Genomic DNA, 27932 nt, shown 5'->3' on the forward strand with positions numbered 1-27932 from the left:
TTCTGTCTGTTTCCTGTATCATATTGTAGCACAACTTTCTATATGAGGTTCATGTTTCACCGATTCATGCCACTGGGAATTCGGAGTAACATAAATAACTTGTTAATTTGTAATATTATCTCCTGGGTGGAAACATTACTTTTTGATCTACATGCGAATATGTCAAAATAGAAATTGATCTATGTGAATATGATAAAATAGAGAAACAGTGAATACAGTATTTTAAAGATATATACGACTTTCAGAAACACACAAATGTCCTTCTATTGATTACATCTTATTTTCACATATACACGACGTAAGCAAATGCATCAAACTCTGCCTCAAGTAGATATTTCGTCAAATGCAATAAAGAACTTTTTTAAAAAAATATATATAATAATAATAATAATAATTATTATTATTATTATTATTATTATTCATTCTCTAATATGCGATTTTAGGCAACTAAGAAATATGTGTTCTGCAATGGTCAAACTTCATAAAATACGGTAAAGGGTATACTACATTAAAGAATTAATCACTTTATTGTTCTATGAGTCTGACCTACAGGAATTGACTGAGAAGATGTATTGCAAAAACTTCGTATTTTAGATGCTGGCTTACACTCAGACAAGTGGTGTCACCAGTGTTGCATTTAAAATCTCAGCGCCCCTAGGCCCTTTTGCTGTCGGCGCCTCCAATAATTACATGTTTTACCACTCCTTCTTCCCTAACTTAAAAATAAAACTTGTGTAACAGAATTATGTTTAATTAGTGAACTAACAATTTATTCTAGCACTAACTGTAATAAATAGCACTCACTAGATGCTACTGTGAAGATATGTGTATTTGGACACATAATAAAACATTTTATTTCGGACTTTGGGACATTAAAAAAAAAAAAAACTTCTATCCAGTGAAAAGCATCGTCATTTATTTAATGTTGAATCACTTTTCGATTTTTTCTAAGTTCATTTACTTTTCCTACAAGGAAATTTTTTTGTCTATTTCTTCTACACATGTAATTTCTTAATCAATATAAACGACAGATCGTTTTCTTGTCAGCATTCTTATCACCACCTTACCTTTGGTTAATCTACTCAGGATATTAACCCGGAAGAGACATAGAACGAAAACCATTGAGAGACTTTTGAAAGGTGTAGTCCTGATTAGATTGGAGACGAGTCAACATGTAGGAACGCGAGTTACAATTTTGAGTTTACGAGAAGTTTACCTAGCTCTAGCCTAGAGAGCACTTTGTCTTAGCTAACGTCATAGCTATTGACTAGTTGAGTTGATTTTAGTTTAGCGTCCCTTTCAGCAGCGAGGCTATATGAGACGTGGACCTACTGATTAACATGGAATCCGAACCACATGAGCTCCCGCCGGGAATCGAACCCGGGTCTCGCACGCCAAAGGCGCGTACGCTAACCGCTTAGCCACAAAGGAACTCTAGCTATTGACTACTATGGATAGTTCGCTAAAGAGCAATTTCGATTTTGATTGAATTTACTGTCTTCGCAACGCTGGTTTTCCTGCACGTGTATTGCAGAACCTTAACTCCCGACTACTTGGACGCCCAGTAGACCAGAGAGGAAGGATGTACGGACATCAACCCACTGGAAGAATCGCCGAGGAGGAAACGCCGAGATTTGCAAGTAAGTGCGAGTAGATTAACCAATCCTAAAAGTTATTCCCTTCTCACCCTTTTCAACCCCTTTCACATCACAATCTGTTTCTTTTGTATATGCTCGATTTTATTTGTATGCAACCCAGGTCAGATCCTGTACTTTATGCTGTACCAAGTTCAATGTCTACAAAATCCTGGGCGCAACTTGTCAGCTCTGACATCCCCAATCACACAATTAATTGGCACGTTATCTGAGCTTTCAGACTGAGAAGAGGCGACTGCACACTAGCCCTACAGCTACAACTGCGTAACAAAAAATAATAACAAATGGGAAATATGTTCTAATTATTTTTACATTTCTTAAGCTATTATTAAATATATTAGAATAGTGAAAAAGGGATTGTTCATGAAATAGTATACTTGCTCTTGATTTTTAAAAAACATTTTCATGGGGAAAAGTTAAATATTATTTAATTTTTAAATTTTGCGCCCTTAAAAATTTTGCGTTCTAGGCACGGACCTAGTTATCCGAATGGGAAATGCGGCACTGGGTGTCACGTGTCTGAGGATCAAACTTCGTTTCTTCCGCAATGAAGACCTAACAAAATTCGCGAAGTGTCCCCTCGGGATTTTTGTAAAATTGATTCAAATGCAAAGTTCTCTGCACCCCAATATGTATTGTACTAATTTTAGCTGCCTATACGGGTAATATACATATTTATGGGCCTTCATGTATCCGGAATTCAATCATACACTACTATAACGCTCGGACAAATTGCTTTTAGTTTCTTTAGATGTAACTGGAAATGAATGTGGGCATATGCAAAACAAATTGGATCAAGTACTGCTTCTCCGACATAGGTAACCCACTTCGGTCACCATCTTGGATCCGCCATATTGGATTCCACTTTCGATTTTTCAAATGGGAATAGTGTATATGATACATCAGATTTATGTACAATTTTCTCAGAAATTCATTGGTGTAGTCAGTTTTACCGTAACTTGTACCGTTTGGAAGGTATTGCATGTTAAATCTCTCCAAGCACTTTGTGAATAGTCATTGCAGTTTAATATCAGTTACGCTTACGTTTTTGATGTTGAGAAATCAAAACAATTTCTAACTAAAAAGATACTGTAGGTATAAACAAACTCTTTACAAAATTGGTGTCATAATCTTATTACATTTCTTTGAGTGATGGTTATTACTTCCACGTTATACTATAACAAGGAAGTATTATATTAGGTTCAAAATGCCTAATGAAAATCCAGATTTGGATGAAGACCTACGATTTCCGTGGCGACGTCTGTGTGTTTGTATGTATATGCGTTACTGCGTTTAGAGAATATTTCGTCGACGATAAATTACATATACACGGAGGCCCTGCACAACTTTCTATTTGGTTCAATATTCGTGGTCCCTGACATTTAACATGCAATACCTTCCAAACGGTACACGCTACGGTTAAACTGACTACACCAATGAATTTCCGAGAAAATTGTACATTAATTTGATGTTTCACTTGAACCTATCCCATTTGAAAAAAATGAAAGTTGAATCTAATATGGTATATCCAAGATGGCCGCCGGGGTGGGTAGCATGTGTCGGGAAAGCAGTACTTGATCAAATTTGTTTTGTATATGCCCACATTCATGTTCAGTTGCATCTAAAGAAACTAAAAGCAATTTTGTACGAGCGTTATAATGTATGATTGAATTCCGGATATATATGAAGGCCCATAAATATGCATGTTACTCGTATGGGCCGCTAAAATTAGTACAATACACATTGGGGTGCGGAGAATTTTTCATTTAAATCAATTTTACACGAATCCCGAGGGGGCACTTCGCGAATGTACCTTGTAAGACATATAATTACTATTATTTAATATTCAAACACAGACTTTAATATAAACTTTATGTACAAAATTTTATATGTAAACAAACCCCTGTTTTCTAGTGCGACAAATTATCTACATATATAAAAATGAAAGTGACTTTATTTGTAGCTTAACAAATTAAGCTACGTATAATACTACATAATACTACACTGTACGTATTATTAAGGGGTCGTTTGCAGAAATGACGTATTGCAAGATATTTTGACGTTATTTGTACGCACCGAATATGGCAGAAGAATGACGTTAACTATGAGACAAAAAATGAACGTACACTGTACGGACCATAATAGTGACAAAAATGACCTCAAAAGCGAGACCAAAAATAAATGTACAGTGTACAGACCATAATAGTGACAAAAATGACGTCAAAAGTGGAACCAAAAGTAAACGTATACTATACGAACCATAATAGTGACAGAAGTGTCTCGTAACAGAGATTAAATTAATTAATTGAATAGACATGCGCAAAAATCCAGTTTGCGGCCCGGCATTGAACGGTCGTGTTTGTTTGCGTGTTGGGTGTTTTTGTTGTCATTGAATTCTTATGAAAAGTTACTGTATATATATTAATTTAAAAAAAAGCATATATGCTATAGTTGAAGAAGAGGCACCTATACGAGACAGCAATCCGATTGCAGTTATTAATGTGGGGTTGTTAACGTTGCGAAAATCGGAAGCATTCTGGCCGCCTTACAAGTCGTCATCGAAATTCGAATCAGCTATACAAAGCAGTGAACCTCCAAATGAAGAAACCTGGAAGTTGTTTGCAGTAAACAAGATACGATACCAGACAGGTAACTAATATATATTAGCTACCTATACAACACTAACAATAGTGTTGTTATGATTCAAGTTACTGGTAAGCTATTAATAGATTTCGGTAGGCCATGTCTGTAATGAAGAAATGGGGAATCGTACCGTTGGAGATAATATCGTACCTAAATGCTCATAATATTACGTCCAGATGACGTGATGTTTGGTGAATCATGACGTACCATTGACGTTATTCATGACCTTCAGAAGACGTCATAAATGACGTCCGGTGCTACCTGGGACTGCTAGTTCTTAGCATGCGTTCTCAGTCCAGTTTCGGGGAAGTGGAGCTTTCTGACTGCGTGTGACACCTCCAATGCACTCTGCGAGCGACAACAGCGATTTCTCTGTTTGATATTGTATTTACATGGGATTATTTTGGGCATTCAAGAACCCGAATATATTATGGGGTAAATACATTTTTGTGCGTGATGAGAATCATTTGTGAACCAAGATGAGCTCTTATGACCTATTCCAGTGTATTTACAGAATTAGGAAATGTCCTTTGCGGTGTTTGTAGGTCGAAACCTCTAGATCCTCACACAGTATCTGGGACATGCACCTTGGATGCAATCTGGTTTCTTTCGTCATGATACTTTTGATTTCACACCAGATTATGTTGCAATCGAGTGCGCATATTTATGTTAGTTAGGGTAGTCCTTACAGCACGTCACTACCCTAATGTGGACGATCCATGACTGAGAACGCCGGCTGGTTTATCTCTACAGTAACGTGATAAATACATGGGTAATCCTGGGTGGCTGCAGGAGGTTGAATACCTCAATTGTAGTCAAACGTACCTTATTCCGACCAAAGATGTTACCCCATTTCTTTTTGTATCCCACTATATCTAAAACAACAAATAAAGACAGTTTAAACATTGTGATTACAAACATCATACTCTATACTATCTTCACATAACATGCGCCTGACAGCTTTTATTTGACTACTTATGATAGCATAAAGTTTGTATCATTATCAAACAGAGAAGGTTCGATCCCTGTGTAACCGCTTTCCGGATCTGCTCCCCTGTTGTCTCACCAAAGCATATTTTCAGGAGACCTGAACTTCCCTGGTTACGACATCGAAGAACATTTCCAAAAAGAGATTACAGAACTTTTCCCAAATTGCCCGTCGGTCTCAGTAATGAGATAAGCATTAGGCACCGAGAGGTTCGGATGTCTCGTCTCGAAATCCTCACGGACGTTCAGACGGTCACTCAGATCACGACGCACACAGACATCATTCATACATGTAACAAAAACACATTAAATAAAATGATACAATGCTTATTTATTAAAACACTAATAAAGAATATGTAGGCGAAAAAATAATCACAATACTCAACACTGAACATATAACTATTTTAACTAATAAAATTGCACTTCACTTTTATTATACTATAGCCCTTTGTAATATATATTGTCACCTAAAATATTCTCACCACAAAGTAACGTTTCAAACGTATATATGAGTGAACGATGAAAGATTCCTTTGTTTTATTGCATGGGAAAGAAGCATTCTCACCGAAGAAAGAAATTATTTGCGTCGCAGAATAAAGTATAAGTTCAAAAATAATTTCTGTCCTTTCAAATATACATAGCACCCACCAAAATTATTTCTGTAACCTGGTGACGGTTATACCTGCTTGCGCCAAGTGAACTTTGTGGTGAACAACACCGTGTGCGTGGGTTTCCTCGGGGTTCTCCCGTTCCCTTCCACTTTTGTCAGTTCACAATTACATTCATTTCTCATCATCACAATCTTTAGCCTAGCCGGCGTAATCGTGGGACGTAAAACACAAAGATTTCATTTCATTTCAGAATACAATAAAACTCCGTATTGTAGTTATCGCCACATTGCCTTTAGGGCACACGAAGCTTTTCTGGAGCTAGTTATTAGCAACCATAACTACTGATTAACACTGCCCTCGCAGTCCCACTCGTATCGTTATTTCTGAGAATATATTTCAAGACTATTGATTTGAATCATTACCCAGTTTATTTTCCTAAAGAGTTTCGCACGTGAACAGTGTTTCTTCCAGACATGTTTAGGAAGCACTGCTCTCCCGGAGATCTGAGAGTACCTACGGATTAGACCAAAATGATACGTATATAATATAATAATAAATAGAATATTACCAGCAGTACCCCCCGGAATACTAAATTTGGCCCCCTGAACATTTTTTCTGAAAGAACAACTGCACGTGAAACAGAATAAATTCGTTTTTCATGAAATAATACTTTGTATTTTCCACGACGGAATGATCCACGATTTGAAGAGCAAAATAAGATATTAAAAACCAAATTCGTCGGATATTCATCTTGTACTGAATTTTCTGCTCTTTGTATTTGAATTTTCCTGGAGAAATCGAGTTTATTCGCATTGTGACATTGATTTAGGGCAAGAATAACTTGAAAAGGAGTAAACTAAAGTCCAAAGTCCAAAGATGCTCGAAAGGCTGTTCCCAAACAACATGCCAATGTTCCTCCACGTATGCAGCCACGCCGAATCTGTGCTCGACGAAGAAGAGAATTCCTTTGCATCGTTGACACTTACGAACTTCAAATACAGGAGGCACCCTGGAATCTGGAAGAGAAAGTTGATGTCAGTTCTTTAGATCCTGTTTCACCTCCATCTTCCGGCAGTACTTCCTTCATCGCTGACTTAAAAGAATGGGTACATTCTCCTTGAGAAGACGACAATATACAATTTTGAAGAATTAAGACTGATTTATTAAACAACTTTATGGGATTTAAATATTATTATGGTATTACTAGTTTCTAATACTTTGATTTGTTGGCGAAAAAAGAACACTACAGATTTATTCAGAATGCAAACATTTTGTAACAAAAAGTTCTGGCATTAGAATGAGATTTTTATTGCAATAACCTCCAAAATAAGCAATATTGGTGAAAAAAGAAAACTAATCGAAAAGCATTACGTGACAAAGGAAGTAGTAAGGGGTTTGGGTTTGCATTACTAAGTGTGAACAGGAGGGAAGGGGTAAAAATTGGTCAAAACTAGAGTTACATTATATGTGAATGGCCCTTAACCATTGAAGTTGTCGTTTGGTCTACAGGTAAAGGTAAAGTTAAGTTGGTGAATAAATAAATTCAATTCATTTATTTATTTGATATATGCTTCTGTCGATATTGTTACATATATAGATTATCTGGTCTATGACAACTGACATTTGACGATTAGCGTTGTTCCATTAGAACTTTACTTATATATGTATGTTGTGTACTTGTTCTATATTACCTGGTTAATAAAATATTCATATATTTATTTTTTTAAAAAAAGCGTAATATTTTGATTTTCAAACCCTCTGGATTTAGGATTTTAGATTTCTGGGCTTTCGGCATCTATGGCCAGTTAACCCGTCACATACTATAAGGGATGATGTCACTCGGTGAGCACCTTCCGGGAAAAGGGAAGGAAAAAATGATTGGATAAGGAAGGAAAAGGCCCGGCATTTGCCTGATGCAAGTGAGGAAACCCAGGAAAACGTCATTCAGAATGGCTGGCCTGAAAAAGCTTTTAACATTTCTTCGACCTAGTGCCCCCAAAAGCCTCTGATTCATGTATTATCCGAATGAGGGGGATATCCAATCTGCTAACTTACCTTTGTGTGCGTATCGTACATACTGCTGCTATGACGTGGGGAAGTATCGCTGTTTATTCACTGACCTCATTACTAACAAGTAAACCTTACGTTTGGGTGAATCGAGTTGCTGACTGAGACACATATGAGAAAGTAGTACTAAATGTGGTCAGTATTTCAGTGAAGTTGTAGGTGCGAAGCTCCAGGGGTTTAGGAGATACAGCTACCAGAACATCACATGGAAGTACAGAATAGTCTTCATACAGTTGGAGGTAAAAGCCCTGTAAGACCTCTTGTAACGACAAAAGGTGAATAACAAATATATGGGTACATATTAGGACTAGAGGGAAGTCATATAGTAATGATATACCTGGCGGCGGCCATCTTGAAATCCGCCATTTTGAATTAAGGTTAAGTTTTTAAAATAGGAATAGAGTCATGTGATACATGATTTAAGGCGCAAATTCAATCAGAAGAACAATGGTGACGTTAATTTTGATTTACGCGCAATTGGTAAAAAGTTACAGGGGAATCAAATATTGTTGCAGCATATGTATTAGTCCTTTACCCCACCTTGTAAATTTTGTGTTAATGATAATAATTAAATAAAAAGCAGGTGGATAAATATTAGGTCTATTGTAAGAGTTGCCTTGATGGCGGCCATGTTCAAATCCGCCATTTTGAATCAAAAAGTTTTAAACAAAATGCATAACAGTGACACCTTATTAATAGCAAATTTTACCATAAATCCAACGGTATAACCATTTTTGCTTTATCATTAAGCAGCACAAAATTAAATGGGAATAGAGTAATGCAATAGATGACTTAGGGCTAGACGTTAAACAGAAATACAATATTTATCCACCTGCTATTTATTTAATTATTATCATTAACACAAAATTTACAAGGTGGGGTAAAGGACTAATATATATGCTGCAACAATATTTAATTTCCCTGTAACTTTTTACCAATTGCGCGTAAATCAAAATTAACGTCACCATTGTTCTTCTGATTAAATTTGCGCCTTAAATCATGTATCATATGACCCTATTCCTATTTTAAAAACTTAACCTTAATTCAAAATGGCGAATTTCAAGATGGCCGCCGTCAGGTATACCCTTACTATATGACTTCCTCCTAGTCTTAATATGTACCCATATATTTGTTATTCACCTTTTGTCGTTACAAGAGGTCTTACAGGGCTTTTACCTCCAACTGTATGAAGACTATTCTGTACTTCCATGTGATGTTCTGGTAGCTGTATCTCCTAAACCCCTGGAGCTTCGCACCTACAACTTCACTGAAATACTGACCACATTTAGTACTACTTTCTCATATGTGTCTCAGTCAGCAACTCGATTCACCCAAACGTAAGGTTTACTTGTAAGGCCGTGTCTTTCTTGACTTTTCGTCGGGGCCTTTATGGTACACTACACACATCTTTTACTAAATAAGATTTATTGCTTATTTATTAAAGTACAATCCTTTTTCAGCATCTACGATATATGAGCAATGGAAATCAAACCACCAAAAAGCTATCAATGCTCTCCCATTGGAAATCGAGCTCGAGAATCCGTGTATCAAAGGTGCGTTGTAGCCACAAGATTAGCGAGGAGAGCAAACAAGTTTATCTTTCTAATAATGAATATGAATTTTTTGCTGTAATGACGTTAAAAGTATAGTCCTTATATTTTTATGGGTTGTTTTTTTTTAAACAAAGATATTGTTGTTTCCTGGAAATCTCTTGACTAATGTCTACTTTTATGCAGTATGCTTCTAAATAATTATCGGGGTTTTATTTAAGTGTATCTTCTCTTTTATATACAATATAGAAATGAACCATACGTTAAAGAATAGGCAACTCAAACATTTTTTGCTACTTTACAGATGGTGTTTCGTAACTTCGTAGCACGGCACTAGTCGTAAAAATGGATCGACTTCTGGGCGTAAAGCCTTCTCTGTTTTGGAGACTGCAGAGTGCAAATCAGCAACGGGAGTGCAACGCGCTTCTCGGCGGGAAAATGGATGCTTTCCCATCGGTTAACACCATTTGAATGTGATACAGGCAATCTATGAATATAAGATGCCTGTGCAAGAGGGAGAACTCTGGAAGGCTGTGTGTATCAGATAAGCAAGTAGAACAGAACAGAGCAAGCTTCGTTTGAAGTCCCAGGAAAGCTGTGGGACGAGCGAGTTAGGAACTAGCAATTCAACGCAATATTTGGAGGATATTATTTAAGAGATTCCAACTGAGACCGTACTGTTTGCAAGCCTGAAGATAATGTATATTGTACGAACAAGTGTTCAACGTGGAAGATGATGATTTCCTTAGTCATGTGGTATTTAGTGATGAAACCTCATTTCATCTTAGTATACAATAAAGACAATGCATAAAGTGCGTATTTAGGTCTCAAAGTCTACACAAGACAGTATAGCATTGAGGGATTTGCCAGAATTGAGTATATTTTGTGTGATAACCGAAGAACAGGTACATGCATTTAAAGAAACCGTATACGTATCACTAGCATTCTGTATTTGGACATGCTCCAGCAATGGTTCTACATACAACTGGATCGTGAGAAGAAACGGATTATCATCTGGAAACAAGACGGCGCGGTCTGCCATTTTCATCATGAAGTACAGAATTTGATGAATGATGGTCTTCCCCAATGGTGGATCTTTCATTATTGCGAGGATGACGTGGCTTTTCTGCAATGCCCTCAAATATTTTCCGTCCTCACTTCCTTCAGTTTCTTTTCTTTCTTTCTTTCTTTTTTCTTTTCTTTTTCTGGAGATTGGGAAGTGCGTGGAAACATGTTACTCTTGTTATATCTGGTGAAGACTGCTCTGATGCTGTCTAGTCCTAATAAGTTGGATAACAACCTACTGGGAAATGAAGGCTTCAACCGAATCTCAAAATAACTACTAACCTATTGGATCTAGAAGGATACGTGCAACCTTGCCACGGCCTTATCGAGATGCGTAGTGTCAACTTCCATCCCTACAGGCGGAGGTGAGAGCATACACTCTACCTTCGAAATGGGTCCGAGAGATAAGACTACATTAACCCCAACACATACGAAAAAGGGCTAGTGGTGTGCCTAGGGGGTTGATCCATATCCTACTGGGAGAATGATATGATACAGCCCTCAATAAGCGTTTAGTGCATAGTCTTGGGTTCGCAATGGGATACTTGTATTTAATACATTCTCTACATCAAGAGTAAGGGAAATAGTGGGACCAATCCTTCGACCTAGGTTTTCACTCTTCTGCTCTGTGAAGGAATCACGATTCTACCAGGGCGTCGCCGCTCCCAAATGGCCATTGTCTTTACAGGAAGACCGTCTATATCAGCCATTGAGTCTGGTAATGTACGGTATACCCCTTTCCTAAATAGAGGAAGTTCCGTATTGTTTGAACGATCCTACTGACGGAGGGTGGGCCCTCTCAAATGCTAGCCTTCACATATAATTGAATTCGGAAGGTAATTTAGGTTCAACGTGTAAGTAGTACTTAAACATGTAAAGATAGGAGTCCCGTATTGCTTGGACAAGCCTACCAGGAGATGAAATTATGGTGTATTCCCAAATGACTATATCCATACGCAGACGGTCTACATCAGTTACTGGCTCCGTGATTGTACGGTGATCTCTACCGTAATTAGAGGAAGTTCGGTATTGCTTAGACGATCCTACAGTAGAGTGAGAGAAGTCAGTCTACTACTTAAAAGGGAACTGAGCGGTGACTGGGGATAGGTGCTTTCCCAGGCGTCTGGGTAAAGGTTTCCTATCCCAGGGAAATAGAGAAATCTCTCCAAGGTAAGGGCTGGTGTCAAACCAAATAATGACTTAACATGTATCTTGACTTGTTCGCAGTACCTCTACGTGTAAAGAAGAGTTAGGCAGCACTGGGTATGATCCATCTCCCTCAAGTCGCATGGGCCTCCCGAATTGGGTTGGACTGAGTCGGGCTGTGGTCATACCGTGGAATTCGGTAGCTGGTGTTTACATTGGTGGGAGGTGAGCTTGCCATAACTTTCGGATGCCATGCCTGCAGAGCGTGGAAGGACCTGACTCGCTAACAGGACCGACTCGACCAGTAGTAAACTCGTGTTCACTAAGGATTTTGATCAGACCATATATGGGGACTGCATACCTTGAAGGTACACTTCGTGCAAGAAAACAAAACAGTTCAAGTATAGAGGAAACACAGGTTGAATGATACGTGGTGCCAGTCTTTAAATTAGGCCAAGCAACCGCAGCATATCATTATGACGTGCGATATACGTGTTGGTAGACCACTCCATTTTTAATATTACAACAGATATGAGAAGAAATTGAGTTGATTGATTGATTGAGTTGATTTTTAGTTTAGCGGGGAAGAAATTGAGATATGTGTCATGTTACAAGGGCAATTCCACGTTGAACACTGGTAGCTTGTGACAAAAAATTCTTTGAATTACTGTTCGTTTTAAAGTATATTTCATTTGTGTATTATAATGTAACAGAAGATACACTTATCGGAAATCAAAATCCCAATATTCATTTACAACATCCTGTATAATTCACAATAGAGTCGGAACACTTATTTGTGCGTCTTTTTCTTCGTACTCGTACTAAACCCAATTAACATATTGTCTATATTGTATGCCTTTCTGTTCCTCAAGATCACAGGTCTTGGAAAGTTTATTTTTCCGGAAAATTTCGCAAAACTTAACAGTAACATCAAACTATTCCCTGTGATACTTTAACACAATTGTATGCATTTGAGTTTAATATGATGTAATGTTATGACGGGCCTTGGTTCTTCCAGTAGTCATTTATTTTGGTTGCTTAGGTGTCCGTTTTCACCACCGAGATTATATTTTAAGTATACCTACAGTTTAAAGTAGGTAACTCCGAAATACATCAACCACGAGCAAATATTATTATTAAAGATAAGAGAGTAGGTCGGAAATATGTTTCCCCTGGAGGCTATGAGCAGAGGTGTTTAGGTTTTCTTATTTTTCCACATAAGAAAAAGCTCCTTCGTGACTGTCTTCACTTCGTCACTGTTTTTAAAGTACCTTTCCTGTTAGTCTTCTGAATGTCGGGAAGAGAAGGAAGTCGGTGGGCCCGAGATCGGGACTATGCTGCGGATGAGCAAAGTGCTAGCAACCGAGGGTGGCTAGATTTTTTTTGCTGTTGTTTTCGAGGCCGAGTGTAATCTCACATTTTCGTTCATAAGGAGAAGACCAGAGCGCTTCCTGCGAATAGTTCCTTTCAGTCTTGTCAGTGACTGATAATTTCGTTTAGGATTTGAACCTCCTTACTTGCTGGCCACCACAAGATGGACCGCTCATATGTATTTTATACTAGGACTGCGAAAGAACCATCTGCGCGATCTTGGTCGTACGTCACGAAACGACATATGGATGGCTCTCATATTAAAGTGATGTCTTGTTTGCCCTCCTTGTAGATTCTAATACAAAAAAACTTGTATAAGTAATGTTTATATATTACTACAGGGAAACATGTATCTTACGTACATCATGTTTGTCCATTACAGAGGAATGATGCTATACTACAAAGCGGATTTCCCTCTCATCCCCACGGTAATTCGCATATTTATCCAGGATCGTATATCTGTGATCTAGAATTTCGTATACACGGAAATTATAGTAACTGACATATATATGAAGCGCAAGAAAGAGAAAAAGCTTTATTTCAGTATAATTTAGACATTGGAAAATTACAACGATTTTTAACATTTTTAACTATTGTGGCATTAACTGGAATGCTACATGAGAAATTACAGGAAACGTGGCCTTTCTACGCATAAAGATCCATATATATTCAAAAGTTTTTTATAAGTGTTTCATTAAAAACAGTGACTAATAATACGTATATATTGTAGTCATTCACTGACTTAATTTAGTAGAGTGAAATCGCTCTGTTGACAGTGGGAGAGTACATTTGGTAATAAAATAAACATTATTTTTTACTAGACGAATATTTATTTGCTTAATATTGAGATAAACATGCTACAGACCAGAAGTGTCGAAAAACACTTTCTTATTTGCAAGTTCTGGGAATGAAGCCTCAAAATCGTTTGACTGGCTTTCTTTGCCTGCTGAGGTGATATTTTTCACTTCCAAAAGATTTTCGCCCATATCCATGCATCCAAAATACGCTGAAGCCGCTGGGGTATCAAATACGTACATTACTGCTTGCATACACGTGCTGAAAACGCCTTCCTCATTTGTTGTAGTATTCTTTAATTTCATACATCCTCTGATGAAGATAAAATTAGCACATAGCTCGGGATCCGTCGTGAAATCTATATAAAAAAAAATAATTAATTAAAATATTTTAAGAACTTGTATGCTTAAAAAAATATTATGTTATTTCGTAATTCTACAATAGTATTAAAGTTTAACGGGAAGAAAATTCTAAAGAACTAAATGATATACGTCAGTACCAAAATCTTATAGTAGTTTCCGAGAAAATTGAAAATTCCTACAAGCCCTGACACCTGATGACAAAGTCAGACGCTTTTGAATTCTCGATACAGTAGCAACAGTTTATGGAAGAAGATGGGTTTAGTGAGAAACTCATCTTCTGTGATAAAGCAATATATCTATATCTATCTATCTATCTATCTATCTATCTATCTATCTATCTATCTATCTATCTATCTATCTATCTATCTATCTATATATATATATATATATATATATATATATATATATATATATATAGATAGATAGATAGATAGATAGATAGATATAGATATTGGTGAATGTCACTAAAGAACACGTATTTTGAGTTTTTTCCGTACGTCGGCTAAGTTTTGTGGCAACATGTCCAACAATAGAGCTACAGTGAATTTATGAAATTGGGTCTATCATTTGTAATAATACTGAACACTGACAAGTAACAGATCGTATGTGTTGTTTGATTCCTCCTCATACTGACACAAATACTTCCAACAGTGACACACATATTTCTAACAGTGACACACATATTTCTAAAAGTGATTCCTATAATTCTAACAGTGACGCACTAATTACTTGTAAATTTATCTTTCAATAAATGAAGTGATTTAGAAACATAAGATTTAAAAAGTGTATAAATAATAAAGAAAGACGGTAATAATATTGGAACACTGTTTCTTTTTCCTCTTTTTCACTAATCATATTCAATAATAGAATTGATATAAACATCATACATTACGCATATAAGTGTTGATTTGGCTTTCTTTTCCCGAAATGTTAATTCCTTTATATGCAGTGAGCAAAATGAAATGGTTCCAAAATTAGAAATGGTGCAAAATCAAGGTTCAAAAATATCGAATGAATATATATAAATACAAGGCTGTACAACACAAATAATAGTTTGACCTTCACTGTAAGTACCCTTACCCACTTGCGGGTATACCCAGTTTATTTGTGACATGAAGGAGGTAATCAGCATTTTATGCTGCAAATAATAGTAATAATAATAATTATTTAATCCCTTAAAATCTCCTATGAGTTGTACCTAAATTAGTAATATGGAACTATCATTTTTCATTTTCATCTTTCATGTTGAGTTGAGTTGGTTTTTGAGTTTAACGTCCCTCTCAGCAGCGAGGCTATAAGACGGAACCTACTGATTAACATGGAATCCGAACCAGATAACATCCCTTCGGGAATCGAACCCGGGTCTCCTACGCCAAAGGCGTGTACGGTAGCCGTTTATTCACCGAGGAGCTCATTTTTCATGTTGTAACATATTGGGTCCTGATATGTCACTAGCTCATTTACAAGAAGTCTATTTTGTATAACTGTTTTCCAAGCGATAGAATTGAGTAATATAGTTGTCTTTGTGCAAAACAATAGGGGACGTTTTAGCTCAGTAGTAAAACACTCATCTCTGGTTGGAGAAGATCCTGTTCGATCCAGGGTATGTAAGTTGTAAAGGACGCTATAATGCTTATGGGTTTTCTCGTAGTTCCTTCGTTTCCTCCCACATTCTCATTCTTCATATATATTCGATTCCACCACTTCTCCCAATTGCAAATATCATGCCTTATTTAGCTTACTTTGGCGTTATAGTTGGACGTTAAAACAACTTTTCATTATCATTTTATAAAGCAAAGAAAAATGAATGGAAGTTATCCCTTGTGAAATTATGGGATATTCAAAACAACAATTATCCTCTCATTTCCATTTTTGTTCTCTTTTCTTTAATCAGATTGCAACATAGTCATTCTTGTGTGAAAATAACCATTTATATTATCATCTTTTCTATATATTATCTGCAGCCTTTGGAATTTTTCCAAAACTCAAAGTACTTCATGTTGTTTGGTGAACACCCATAAGACAAAGAACATCCATCTCAATTTTCACACATTAATAATACATTAAGCTCTTCATTTTATAAAGATAATTACATACAAATGAAATAATTGTATTCGGATGTAACATTGTAAATGAATAACAGAAATGGTACTTTACCTGCAATGGTCATGTTAACAATATACCATCTCTTATCGCCCAATACTGGGCCAAGATTAATGAAATGTGCCACAAGGTTTCCAAATATTCCACCAATCCATCTTAAGCCGCCTACTGGTGGATCGTCAGGAACAGCCGTGTCGAAAGATCTGGGACCATTTTCTAGAGGTGGTGGATACTTACCAGGTTTATTTGGTTGATAAGGGACTAACCTAGTTGGTCTAGGTCCAGATGGTTGATTAGGACCTATTGTTTGATATACGACTAGCCTGGTTGGTCTAGGACCAGATGGTTGATTAGGATCTATTGGTTGATAAGCAACTAGCCTGGTTGGTCTAGGACCAGATGGTTGATTGGGATTTAATTCTATAGGTTTAAAAGGCCCTGGTCTAGTTGGTCTAGGACCAGATGGTTGATTGGGATTTAGTTCTGAAGGTTGAAAAGGACCTGGTCTAGTTGGTCTAGGACCAGATGGTTGATTGGGATTTAGTTCTGAAGGTTGAAAAGGACCTTGTCTAGTTGGTCTAGGACCAGATGGTTGATTGGGATTTAGTTCTGAAGGTTGAAAAGGACCTGGTCTAGTTGGTCTAGGACCAGATGGTTGATTGGGATTTAGTTCTGGAGGTTGATAAGGACCTGGTCTAGTTGGTCTAGGACCAGATGGTTGATTGGGATTTAATCCTGGTCTAGTTGGTCTAGGGCCAGATGGTTGGTTGGGATTTAATCCTGGTGGTTGGTAAGAATCTGGATTAAAAGATCCCAGCGGTTGATTAGAGCTTGGTGGTTTTTGTGGCGAATTTGGTTCTTCTGGTCGAGGTTGGGCTTGGAGATCTGGTGGATCATTTAAAGGTGGTAGTGATTCAGGATCCACTAAGTCTGGTATTAGGTAAAATGGTTTCAGCTGTTGTGGTTCTAGTGTGACGTCTACTCCAAGAAGAAGAGGATTGGCACGAAATGTAAGTCTTGCACACCCTGAAACATAAAGAAAACATAGCAAATAAGCCTCCTACTTCCTGGTCTAGTTTACTGGACTTTCTTTTAATCAAACATTGATTAGAATTTCTAGGAAAACGGTTTTAAGTCTATATACGCGGTATGTTCAAAATAAGACCGAACGGTTGCAGATGACATGCACCGGCTACGATGCATATCTAGTAGTATATCATGGTAACACCGCCTTTCACTGCGTTCGGATCTATGCGTTAGTTATAAAGTAACTGCCGATTGAGTGACATTGTGCATCAATTCCTTGTTGAAATACTGAGAAAGCAACATTGAAGGAGTAGAGGAAGAAACACTTTATTTAAGATTAATTACCGTTTAACTGTGCAGTTGCTGGAAATGTTGAAGCAGATCGTCGTGATTGGGAAAAGAGAAGTAGCGAAACTTCTTAGTAGTTGTCGCCACCTTGAGCTTCATTTTGATAATTTAACAAATAAACTAAATAATTTTTCATTCTTACTGTTCTAAGTATATTTCATTACTAGTCAATTAATATAGGACTTCCGAAGAGAAAATCAACTGAATTTTCTGATGAGACACATGTTCCCTCATACTACTCCGACCTGGATCCAGGTAACTACGCAAGTTAGAGTTACCCTGACCAAGTCCAGATGATGAGAAGTATTAATTCAATTGGTTGTATGTTATTTCTGAGAATTAAACAACTCTTATCCAGTAAGTGAATTTCCATAGTGGAGATCGAACACATGTTTGAGTTAGTCATGGAAAGAAAAAAAAATTCAAAGTGATTTACATATTTTCCACGAATCTGAGTACATGAAATTCTCGAAAAGACTGTCGTTATCCCAGCTCAATCTGTTGTTTCGGCTTTCCTTTCAGAGCCGATTTGGACTAATTTAGAGTTAGTTGTCTTTCATGACCTCGGTCATAAATCAATACACATACATACGAAATGTTATTAATTTTAGATCAATATTAGAAATTACCACTTAAAACGAAAGCTATCACTCATTCACACATACAAGCATACATACAGGACAATATATTGATACAGGTAAATCAGTTTTAAAAAAGACACTATCACCTAACTACAGTTTGTTAACATTTATTGCACCTAATAAGAATAAGCACAAAGACAATGTTAATTACATGCAAATAAGTACACATATAGTTATATCATAGCACATGAAATGTTAAATTACATCAATATAAATTTAATGTTAAAAGGAGAATGACAGAAAGAAAAAAAATATAGTAAAATGTAGATTTTGAAAAAAATGGTCATATCTTGTATGAGGTTAAAAAATAATATAGTAGTTAAGTGAGTCTTTTCTCGTAGTTTCAGATCATATTTTGTGTTACGTGTCCATAATGTACCCTTTTGGCGTCCATGCACGTAATTCAACTTTATTTAGGTACACATATGAAATAATATTTATGCATTTGGGAATTACAAGTATTCAGTTTATAGAATTATTCGTTTATACATTTTTCCAATTCATAGATCAAGGAAGCAAAGTTTTGCCATTAATTTCAATGTAACTACATCAATCATTTCATTACTTCATTTGTTATCTCGTCAATACACTAACTCTTAAATCACCATCATATTATATCATGTTGGGTGCACACATTAGCAGTTATATTAATGCAATATAGAGAAGGAGAAAATTTCCTGAATTCCAAGATTTCGGTTATAGGCACTTCTGTATCGAGACCACAATTACTAAGACGGAAAACACTATTCAGGTTCGAAAGTTGGTATATGACGAATGAAACGGAAATACAACTATACGGGAGATTCTAGGTTTATGGACTTGAGAATAAATTTAATGGTAGCTTAGGGTTACGACAACTTGCCTTAGTTACATACAACAATCAATTAGTACGACTACAGGAGATGTGAATATATACTTATACAAGTCAACCACCTTACAAGGATTAAGAATAATGTTTAACATGGGGCGTCATATATTTTAAATTTACACTTTACATTTGTCAAATGTTAAGAAATTACGGCCACTAACTTAACCGTTCAGGGTAGGTACAAAACCCTTTATACATATTTATCCAAGTATTTGAACATTATACGTTTTTCTTCAATATCATGTTTATATTCATTATGTATTTATATTTCAATATACGTACGTGTCAATCATCATTTAACCTTTCAAACCAATTACCCCGCTCAATAAAATTCTTAGGTTACATACAACACAATAAATTCCACTATATAACGAATGAATAACCGCCCAATATTGTAAACATTCATATCCTTGACGATTTCGAAATAGTGGATATTTAAGGTACGAGGCAGGTACGTAAACTAAATTACAATACAGAAATTTTACTTTTACCATTTGCCATTCGGATGATGGAACCTTAAAAATTTAACAACACTTATGGGCACAAACGTCTACACGAAATTCATCTCTATTGTACTTGATAGAAACAAAAATAGAGACAGCGAATAGTACAACGTTATGTCCAAGTAGAGAATGGCAAAGGAGACGAAAGCCAAGTTAGTTTGTATACTGGACGATCACTGACTGAAGTGGGTCGAATTGCGATGGAAACAGTCATTTTTTATTTGATGAGAGTGAATAACAACACGAATTGTTTCTCGCAACATCTCAATTGAACATTTAAGTTCAAATGATGTATGTTAAATGGTTAAAATTTTGTGAAGTTAAAACTGGGGGAGGGAAGGTTGAAAAATCTTAGAGAAGAGAATAGAAAGATAGCTCGAGGAAAGAAACAGCCGCGCGCCAAAGGAAATCAGATAGAACACTAAATAATACAAAGATAAGTAGTCGAACTTAAACCTGCCACAATCCGTCAACTTCATAGCCAAATAATATATAAATATATGCCGAAACAAGTGTCCTACTAAATGCATGGCCTATGATAAATATCTCCAAGTGCGAGAGAAGTCTGTGTCCAGAATAAGATTTTCATAAAGACAAGGGCTTTATGAAAATCTTACTACACGCTGTATCCGGTCAAACGCCATTGGAGACTCCGGTATTACCGGAAGGTTGGTGTAGTCTCTTAACTAAGAATTTCTAATAATAAAACATTATCCGACCCCTCAGAATCTGAGAAGAGTTCAGATTTAAGTATGGAAAACTAGTATAAAAGTCGATAAGATAAAGAAAATCCTAACTGGGATGTGTCAAAATTAAAAAAAATATATATTAAATAAAATAAATTTTGTACTAACAAGTTGTTTGCCAAATTCTTGCTAGAGCTCCTAATAGGCAAGATTTGCTACATCTTGTGATGCCGATTAATTTCGATTACTACATAGTTTAGAACTAAGGAAAATGAAGAAACATTGACACCTTGGTACGAAATAATGGCAATCTACTGTAATAACTGCTATGTTTTTCACTCTTATCCATTCCATCATCTCTGCGAACAGTGATGAACTCGGCTTAGTAAGGAAACGTGAAAAATTCTCAAAGACACGAAATACTATCGCATGTATAAGGCTGAACGCGTATACTTAAACTGTATCAATTATGGAAACGGCTATACTGTTCTGTAGTTACTTGGAAACTATCCGGAACCATTTGGTACATGAACATCATTCACATCGTAGAACCAGATAAACAGTTAGGATGCACAATTACGATTAAATGTCAAGCCACGAAGTGAAAACATGGTCAATCGTTTTCACACGACACACTTCCTCAAATGAAATTCTAACGTAATGATCAGTGCTCGAAACATTCATCATTGTATATAAACATCATTATATACCTTAAGGCTAAGAATACAACTAGGGTCATATATTTACAGGTGTCCTATAATTTAATCACACTCACTATATATATATATATATATATATATATATATATATATATATATATATATATATATATATATATATATATATATATATATATATAAGTCATTTATATTCATTCACATTTTATAGCGTAGATTCATTTCTAGACACCCTATTCTTTAATTATGCTCAAGACTGTTCAAAGCAGTCTTATTCTGTACATTAAAATCAACAAGCCACTACATAAATAATCACGCACCGAGCTATACGTGGGAACTCGTATGAACCAACGCTCGATTCTTTCAATACAAATCACATTTCACAGCTTAAAAATCATATATACGGAAGGAAAATTCAATATTATTGGTTGTACTCTTTGATAAATGTGTTTATATTCTGAAAACAACAATAAGGTTAATGACTGAAAACAACGAAAGGAAAAAAATATAAATTACGATCTGGCGATGGAATAGCATCATGTATACTAGCTTATGTTTAAACATGAACATGAAGTTCGCTTTTTGTTAATTATTTAATCACTAGACTACATAACGTATTGTACTTTTCAGTGTAGATAATTAGTCCTGTATTTTATTGATTTGTCTACTCATATGGACCAAAGCTGCGACATATTTCTAAATAATACGGAAAAAGAGGTGATTTTTGGATTAACTAATTTCTTAATTCTCGAGGCAAGAAAATACTAATGATCAGTAATTGTTTACCGGACGTGAGATGGCGCTGTAGTATAAAATAAACTTTGTATTACTGAACACGCTTTATACTATATGAAAAGCTAGCTATCCGTTGTATATTATGAAATAATAGTAGAGAATCCTATAGATTTGCATTACGAACCAATTTGCTTATTATAATGGATCAAAAGAGATAAATAGTTACGAGTCAACAATATACTGTCCTTAAATAAATTAATAATGCTTTCACGCATACATCACACCTACTAAATTACATACTAACAACATACTAAATTACACACATACACGCTACATTACATAAGAACTAAAACTACACATACTAATACATATCACTACACAAATTAATTACCACATGTGTAGACCAAACAAATCACTGACATTACAGCATTCTAAATCGGCTCTGATACTGAAAGAGAAAGGGAATATTCAGAGACAAACTAATCCACGTTTTTCTATCAAACTAATCCACGTTTTCAATTGTAAGATTATAGTTAACGATCCCGGAGCTACATATCAAACCACTAAGAAAAAGATTCCGTTTCTGAAGGGAAAAGAACCTTTATGAAATTATTCAACCCTTTCTAAGTTTGAAGCTATGATCGATTTAGGGATAAATGGGAGTCCCTGTAAGAGTTTACAGTGAGATAATGAAAATTAACCTAATTACGAGAGAGCCTATTCATACCGCCATGTTAAAAAATCACACATACTACGTACACAGGACTATACTTGGACAGGCTACCGCACCCTAACTAACTTTGGAACGGCGAAAGGGATATCCTAAAAGTTTTTAAATCACCAAATATTTGTTTGAAAAAATCACAACTTGAAAAAATTAGTTCACTGACACTCCGAACCTGTCCTTGAAGTCAAACATGGCGATCCTGACCTGCACATCCATATCTCACTGTTTTCTATCTGGTTTCAGATAAAATTCCAATAGATTGGAACTCCTTTAACTTCCGAGGCGCTTATTTATTCATTTTAACTATTTTACCTGCTTATATCATGAAAAATCCGGCCCTTTTATGAATTTTACTGCACCACTTCGATATAAGGTGTTGCTCCGTGAACAGCTACCAGCCAGAAACAAAATAAATAGCGCCAGGATACTGAGGTGGAATATAGTTCTCAAATCAGAACAAAGGAATTTTCGCGGCGGAAAATATAAAGCAAATAAAATATAGGAAAAACTGCATTAAACCGGATTTTAGCAGGATATGGGCATCTCAGAGAGACGAAGGGGGTCTAAATTATTTTACCAATATTGGATTGGTGGACAAGATCAGAAAATTCTGCCCAATTACTGACCTATGGTTTATATTGCAATAATCATCTATCCGTGCCCATATACAGAAATTTACGATGATAAAATATGTAAATAAAGAAATTCTTGCCCGAAGTATAATTTTTTAGTTACTCTGGATCTCCTGAGTTAGTTTTGACTTAGACAAGAAACAAGCTGATTTAATATGTAAACCGAAAATTATGTGGTAAAAATTAACAATACACAGTACGTTCAAAATGTACTGGACCCCAAGAAATTTATACTACCTGAACTGTAATGAAATATTACAACGTTAACATAAGTTAAGGATTTTGCAATTAAATCCTGGCTATGAAAATTGCAATGCATCACGTCAATGAGAAACCTGGCAAAACAGTGCACTTCCGTTTTGCTTCAGACACAGTTGTCTCTGTAGTTGGACTCGGTAAACTTGCTCCTATTTTCCAAACTAAAGTACTTCGAAAGGGTGCTATTTCCAGTTCTCAGAGGACATTCTGGAATAGGTGGCGGGTATATTGTACGTTATCAAAACAGTGATTCCAGCAGGCATCACAAAATTGAAAAGAAAAAGATACAAAGGGTGTATTATCAGTACAGGGGAGCGCAACGAAGAAGATGGTGGTCGAAAAAATGTACATCAACATTATCATCATCATAATAGGTATTCTGTCATAAGCAATAAATCAAGATCAACAAAAGTAGAGGTATTGCCAGGTGTTCCCTAAATTATAGTATGTTGCAAGGAGTATTTTTTTCATTCCCATTAGGCACACGACAATACCTAAAGAGGGCCCAGGAGACCTTTCAGTAATTTGGCTGGAGTCACTGTGTTACACCATATTCACAGGACCTTGCGCCAACAATTACGACCTGTTTTATTCCCTCGACAACCACTTCCGTGGGAGATCCTTCGCGAACTGCGGAAAGCACTCACTGACTTCTTTGCATCCATGACCGCTGAATTCCATTACTAGGGTATTGTGCTGCTTTAGGAACGTTGACAAAAGGTATTCGATGCTGATGGAAATTACTACAAAACCTACAGGAAAGGTACCGTCCACTGTTTTGCTTTGCTTATCACTGCTATAGAACGAGAAGAACTCTTTTGAATACCTAATATATACCTACCTAGGTATATATATAATTACTAATACATTACATTGATATTATAGATAGTTGTAGTTAATACAAACATTGAATAACATTCATATTAGTGAACATTATATCAATTATCTATTTCTTACTCAAGATTATAGCAGTACTTGGTTAAATCAAATAAGTACATAAGAATGACTTACAATTTATTCCAGGTATCGGAACTCCAGGACAGCAGCAGGAACAATATGTTCTGAAGCATATGGTTTCCGTCGGGAATATAGGTAACAGCAGTCCTTTACCATCCTTAATCCCCACCAAATCCATTATAGGGCCTGATATCGTCACAACTGTGTCAATGGCGTTTTGTAACAAATTAAAAAATGGCCCACTTATAATATTAACCGCTTTACCTATGGTTTGGAGAACTTGCCCTGTCGCGTTCTTAAAACCTCCAACCACCTTGCCAACAAAAGGTATATTTTCCAATAACCGAAGGGATCCATTGATTTCCTTTTGGGAATCCTGTTCCGTTAAAACTGGAACACAAAATGAGAAATTAACTAGAACGTATATTTTATGGTTAATTTACACAATATTATTGTTATAATAATAGTTACTATCGTCATCATTGTATGTATAAATAACTATAGTGTCCAAGAACATATTAGGGAGTTGGAGGGAAGATGACGTCAGGATAAAAAGAACTGTCTCGAACTCCAGTTGAATACTATGTTTTGTTTAATAGAAGTTTCGTTTTTTAGATTTGTTTATTCTGGATATACATTTTTTTATGTGTGGACATTCCTGACGTAACGAGTTTTCATATTCACAATAACTTAACTGTATAACCATATTGTTTAACACGGGCGATTTCGGGCTGTATGCCTGCGCCACTTTGGTTACAGATTAGTTTATAACCACGATACTTTTAGAGCAAACTGTTTCTGTTTAATACAACTACATTATAACAATTTATAGTGCAGTAGCCAACATGGCTAATGGCTGCGGCACTCCTTTTCTAAAAACCACAAAATGGTTATAAGGAGAATAACAAGAATATAAATGAAGTTGATAGATTAAATGTAATTAGTAAACGTTCTATGTAAACATGTCTCATTTCTAGACGATTTGGAAGATCTATTGAAATGAAATTACACTCGATAATAGAAGGGGTCCAGATCTAAAAATTACCCTATAGATTACCACATCTATAAAAGAAATAGTAGTAGCATTGGTAAGGAAAAGAAATAGTTTTCCAATCTAATGTTGACTTTGCATAGTGTTTCAGGTACCTTCTTCTGTCTTGAAGTATATACGTCTAACATATGATTCAGATTTATCAAAAGGTAATTATACCGAAAGAAACATGACAACTACAGTGTTCCCATTTCCCGCACATTGAGATAATTGGGGTCATTAAACACCCCTTAATAATAACATAACCAATAAAGACAAAACAATTTTCAAGTTGTTTTTAACTATAATGATCGTCACTCCCCGTAATATATAAAGTACAGATTTAAGGCATTTACTTATACAAATAAAATCGTTTATTTTAATTGTTAAAAATACGAATTTTATATTTTAACGAATTTTATATCGTATATTTATTGAAAACGTATAGTAAAGACTCATTTTATCTGCGTTTTTTTAAAGCAAAGGTACTTTGTTTAAATTATTTGATATTTTAATTTCTTCAGCATATACATTTGCTGCTGAATTAATGATCCTAAATTTAATTAATCTATTACAATCCCGTTATTTTTGAATTCTCATATATCGTTATAAGTAATAATTAAATAAGACGCCTTACTGGAAGTCTAATGGAGGTAGTTCGTAAATGGTGTTGACTACTACTTAAAAAAAAAAAAAAAATCAAATGTAGTTCTGGAGTGGACCTGGACATCAGGATTGCCAACTGGTAATTTTTTCCTTCTCAACTATACTGTTTTAGATCTAGTAGATGGTAATCTCTGGCAGGGAAATGGGGATCACTATAATTCTAATTACCGCAAAGAGATTTTCAATAAATTTGTTTATTTTCTGCATAAAGAAGGAAACGAGAATAATGACATAGGATTGAATAGAAAGAAGTGAAGCACAGTATAGAAAATTACAACTGAAAAAGTGAAACAATAAGGGTAATGAACATTCCTTAATCAGGCCCGTATTTAGGTAAGTGCTATTCTGTGCTCCAGCACAGTGCGGCAGAATTTAGGGGGCGGCAAAATTTTGGATTTTTTAAAAATGATATAAAATGAAATATGAGTTTTACGTCTTACGATTATGCCGGTGAGGCTAAAGGAGACGGCGATGATGAGGATGAATGAAATGATGGAAAAAGAAAGTGGGAGAACCCTGAGAAAACCACGTACACGGCTTTTGTCCACCACAAAGCTCACTTGGCGCGAGTTGGGATCGAACTAAGAACCCTATGCACCAGATGTGAACGTTCTACCAATGAGCCACCACGGTCCTAAGGATTATTTAAAAGATTTTACAATAAAGTAATATATAAAACTAGCAATCCGCAGTCTCCCGCAAGCGAGAAAATATGTTAATATGTTAAATTCGCTCTAAATACAATAGTTACTAATTAGCTAACTTATCTGATTATTTTTAAAAAGTCATCCTCTCCCATCCCACGCAAAGGGGCGAGGATGAACTTGAACATCATGAAAACAAATACCAATAACTCATCGACCTTGAAAAATATGAATTCAACATTAATATTATCGTTTCTGATTACTTTTAAAAATCTCGCCCCCTCCCTGGGGAGTGGAGTATGACCTTGAAGTTGAATTGGATTAAAACTGTCACTAGGGATGCGCACGATACAAGATTTGTGGCTGTCTCGTCTCGAAAATGTGCTGTAAAAGTGATGTCTCGACTCGAAAAATGTATATTTCTCTATTGGAAGAGCCGTGTCTCGACTCGAATTTTGTCACGAAAATCCTGTCTCGACTCGTCTCGTCCGAATCCCTAACTGTCACTATTTATTTCAGCGATCCCCAAAACTATGAATTCAACTCTAATATTGGTAGTTTTCGGAGGGCGGAAAATTATTTAGAGCACAGGAGCGCACAGTATGTAAATATGGGCCTGTCCTCCATTAAGAAGAAATTATAAGTTTGTAGCACATTGCTGAAAAACATCTATCTTTAATAATTTCCTCCACTGACTGGGACAGAATACTGTCATCGTCTACGGTGTTTAATGTTGTTATGGCTGTAGGGCATCAAGTGTCACAAACGGGTATGTGCATGTATTTTTCGAGAAATTTAGGTAATCCCCATTCCTCGCTGATCATCACTAACCCGGCCTCCTCCACATTGTTTCCTGTTTAAAGGTCAATTTCTATCACTAGACTTGCTTGAATATCCCAATGTTAACGTTGGTAGATTAAAAACATCAAGGGTGTATGCTTTCTGTCAGTCCTGTTAACGTACATAATTTTTCTTTCATGGAATGATTTCTTGCAACTCGTAATAAATGTGCCTTGGAAACTAAAGTATCATGTAATATCTCCAACACGAAATAAACCCACCACATTGCAGTCAGCTAGGGACGGAGCACCTCAAGCAATACTAGTCCTAAGGTTGAATCTGCCATGGTGATCCAATTCCGTGGCCATGTCTATCCAATTTCATATGGCGCTGGACCAT

At 36.0% G+C, this 27932-nt stretch overlaps 1 protein-coding gene across 1 annotated transcript; it reads right to left on the bottom strand.

Moving 5' to 3' along the window:
* Nucleotides 1-13935: 13935 nt before the first annotated feature.
* On the bottom strand, nt 13936-27901 carry LOC145679246 (uncharacterized). The gene is made up of 4 exons (XM_081749832.1): nt 27856-27901; nt 24468-24803; nt 16410-17381; nt 13936-14248 (listed from the first exon to the last, which is right to left on the bottom strand). The coding sequence occupies exons 1-4, from the start codon at nt 27899-27901 to the stop codon at nt 13953-13955; spliced, it is 1650 nt and encodes a 549-aa protein (XP_081605958.1). The 3' UTR covers nt 13936-13952.
* Between the last annotated feature and the right edge of the window lie 31 nt (nt 27902-27932).

Source organism: Thermobia domestica, chromosome 2 (genome assembly GCF_964235325.1).
Source record: "Thermobia domestica chromosome 2, izTheDome1.hap1.1, whole genome shotgun sequence".
Classification (NCBI taxonomy): domain Eukaryota; kingdom Metazoa; phylum Arthropoda; class Insecta; order Zygentoma; family Lepismatidae; genus Thermobia; species Thermobia domestica.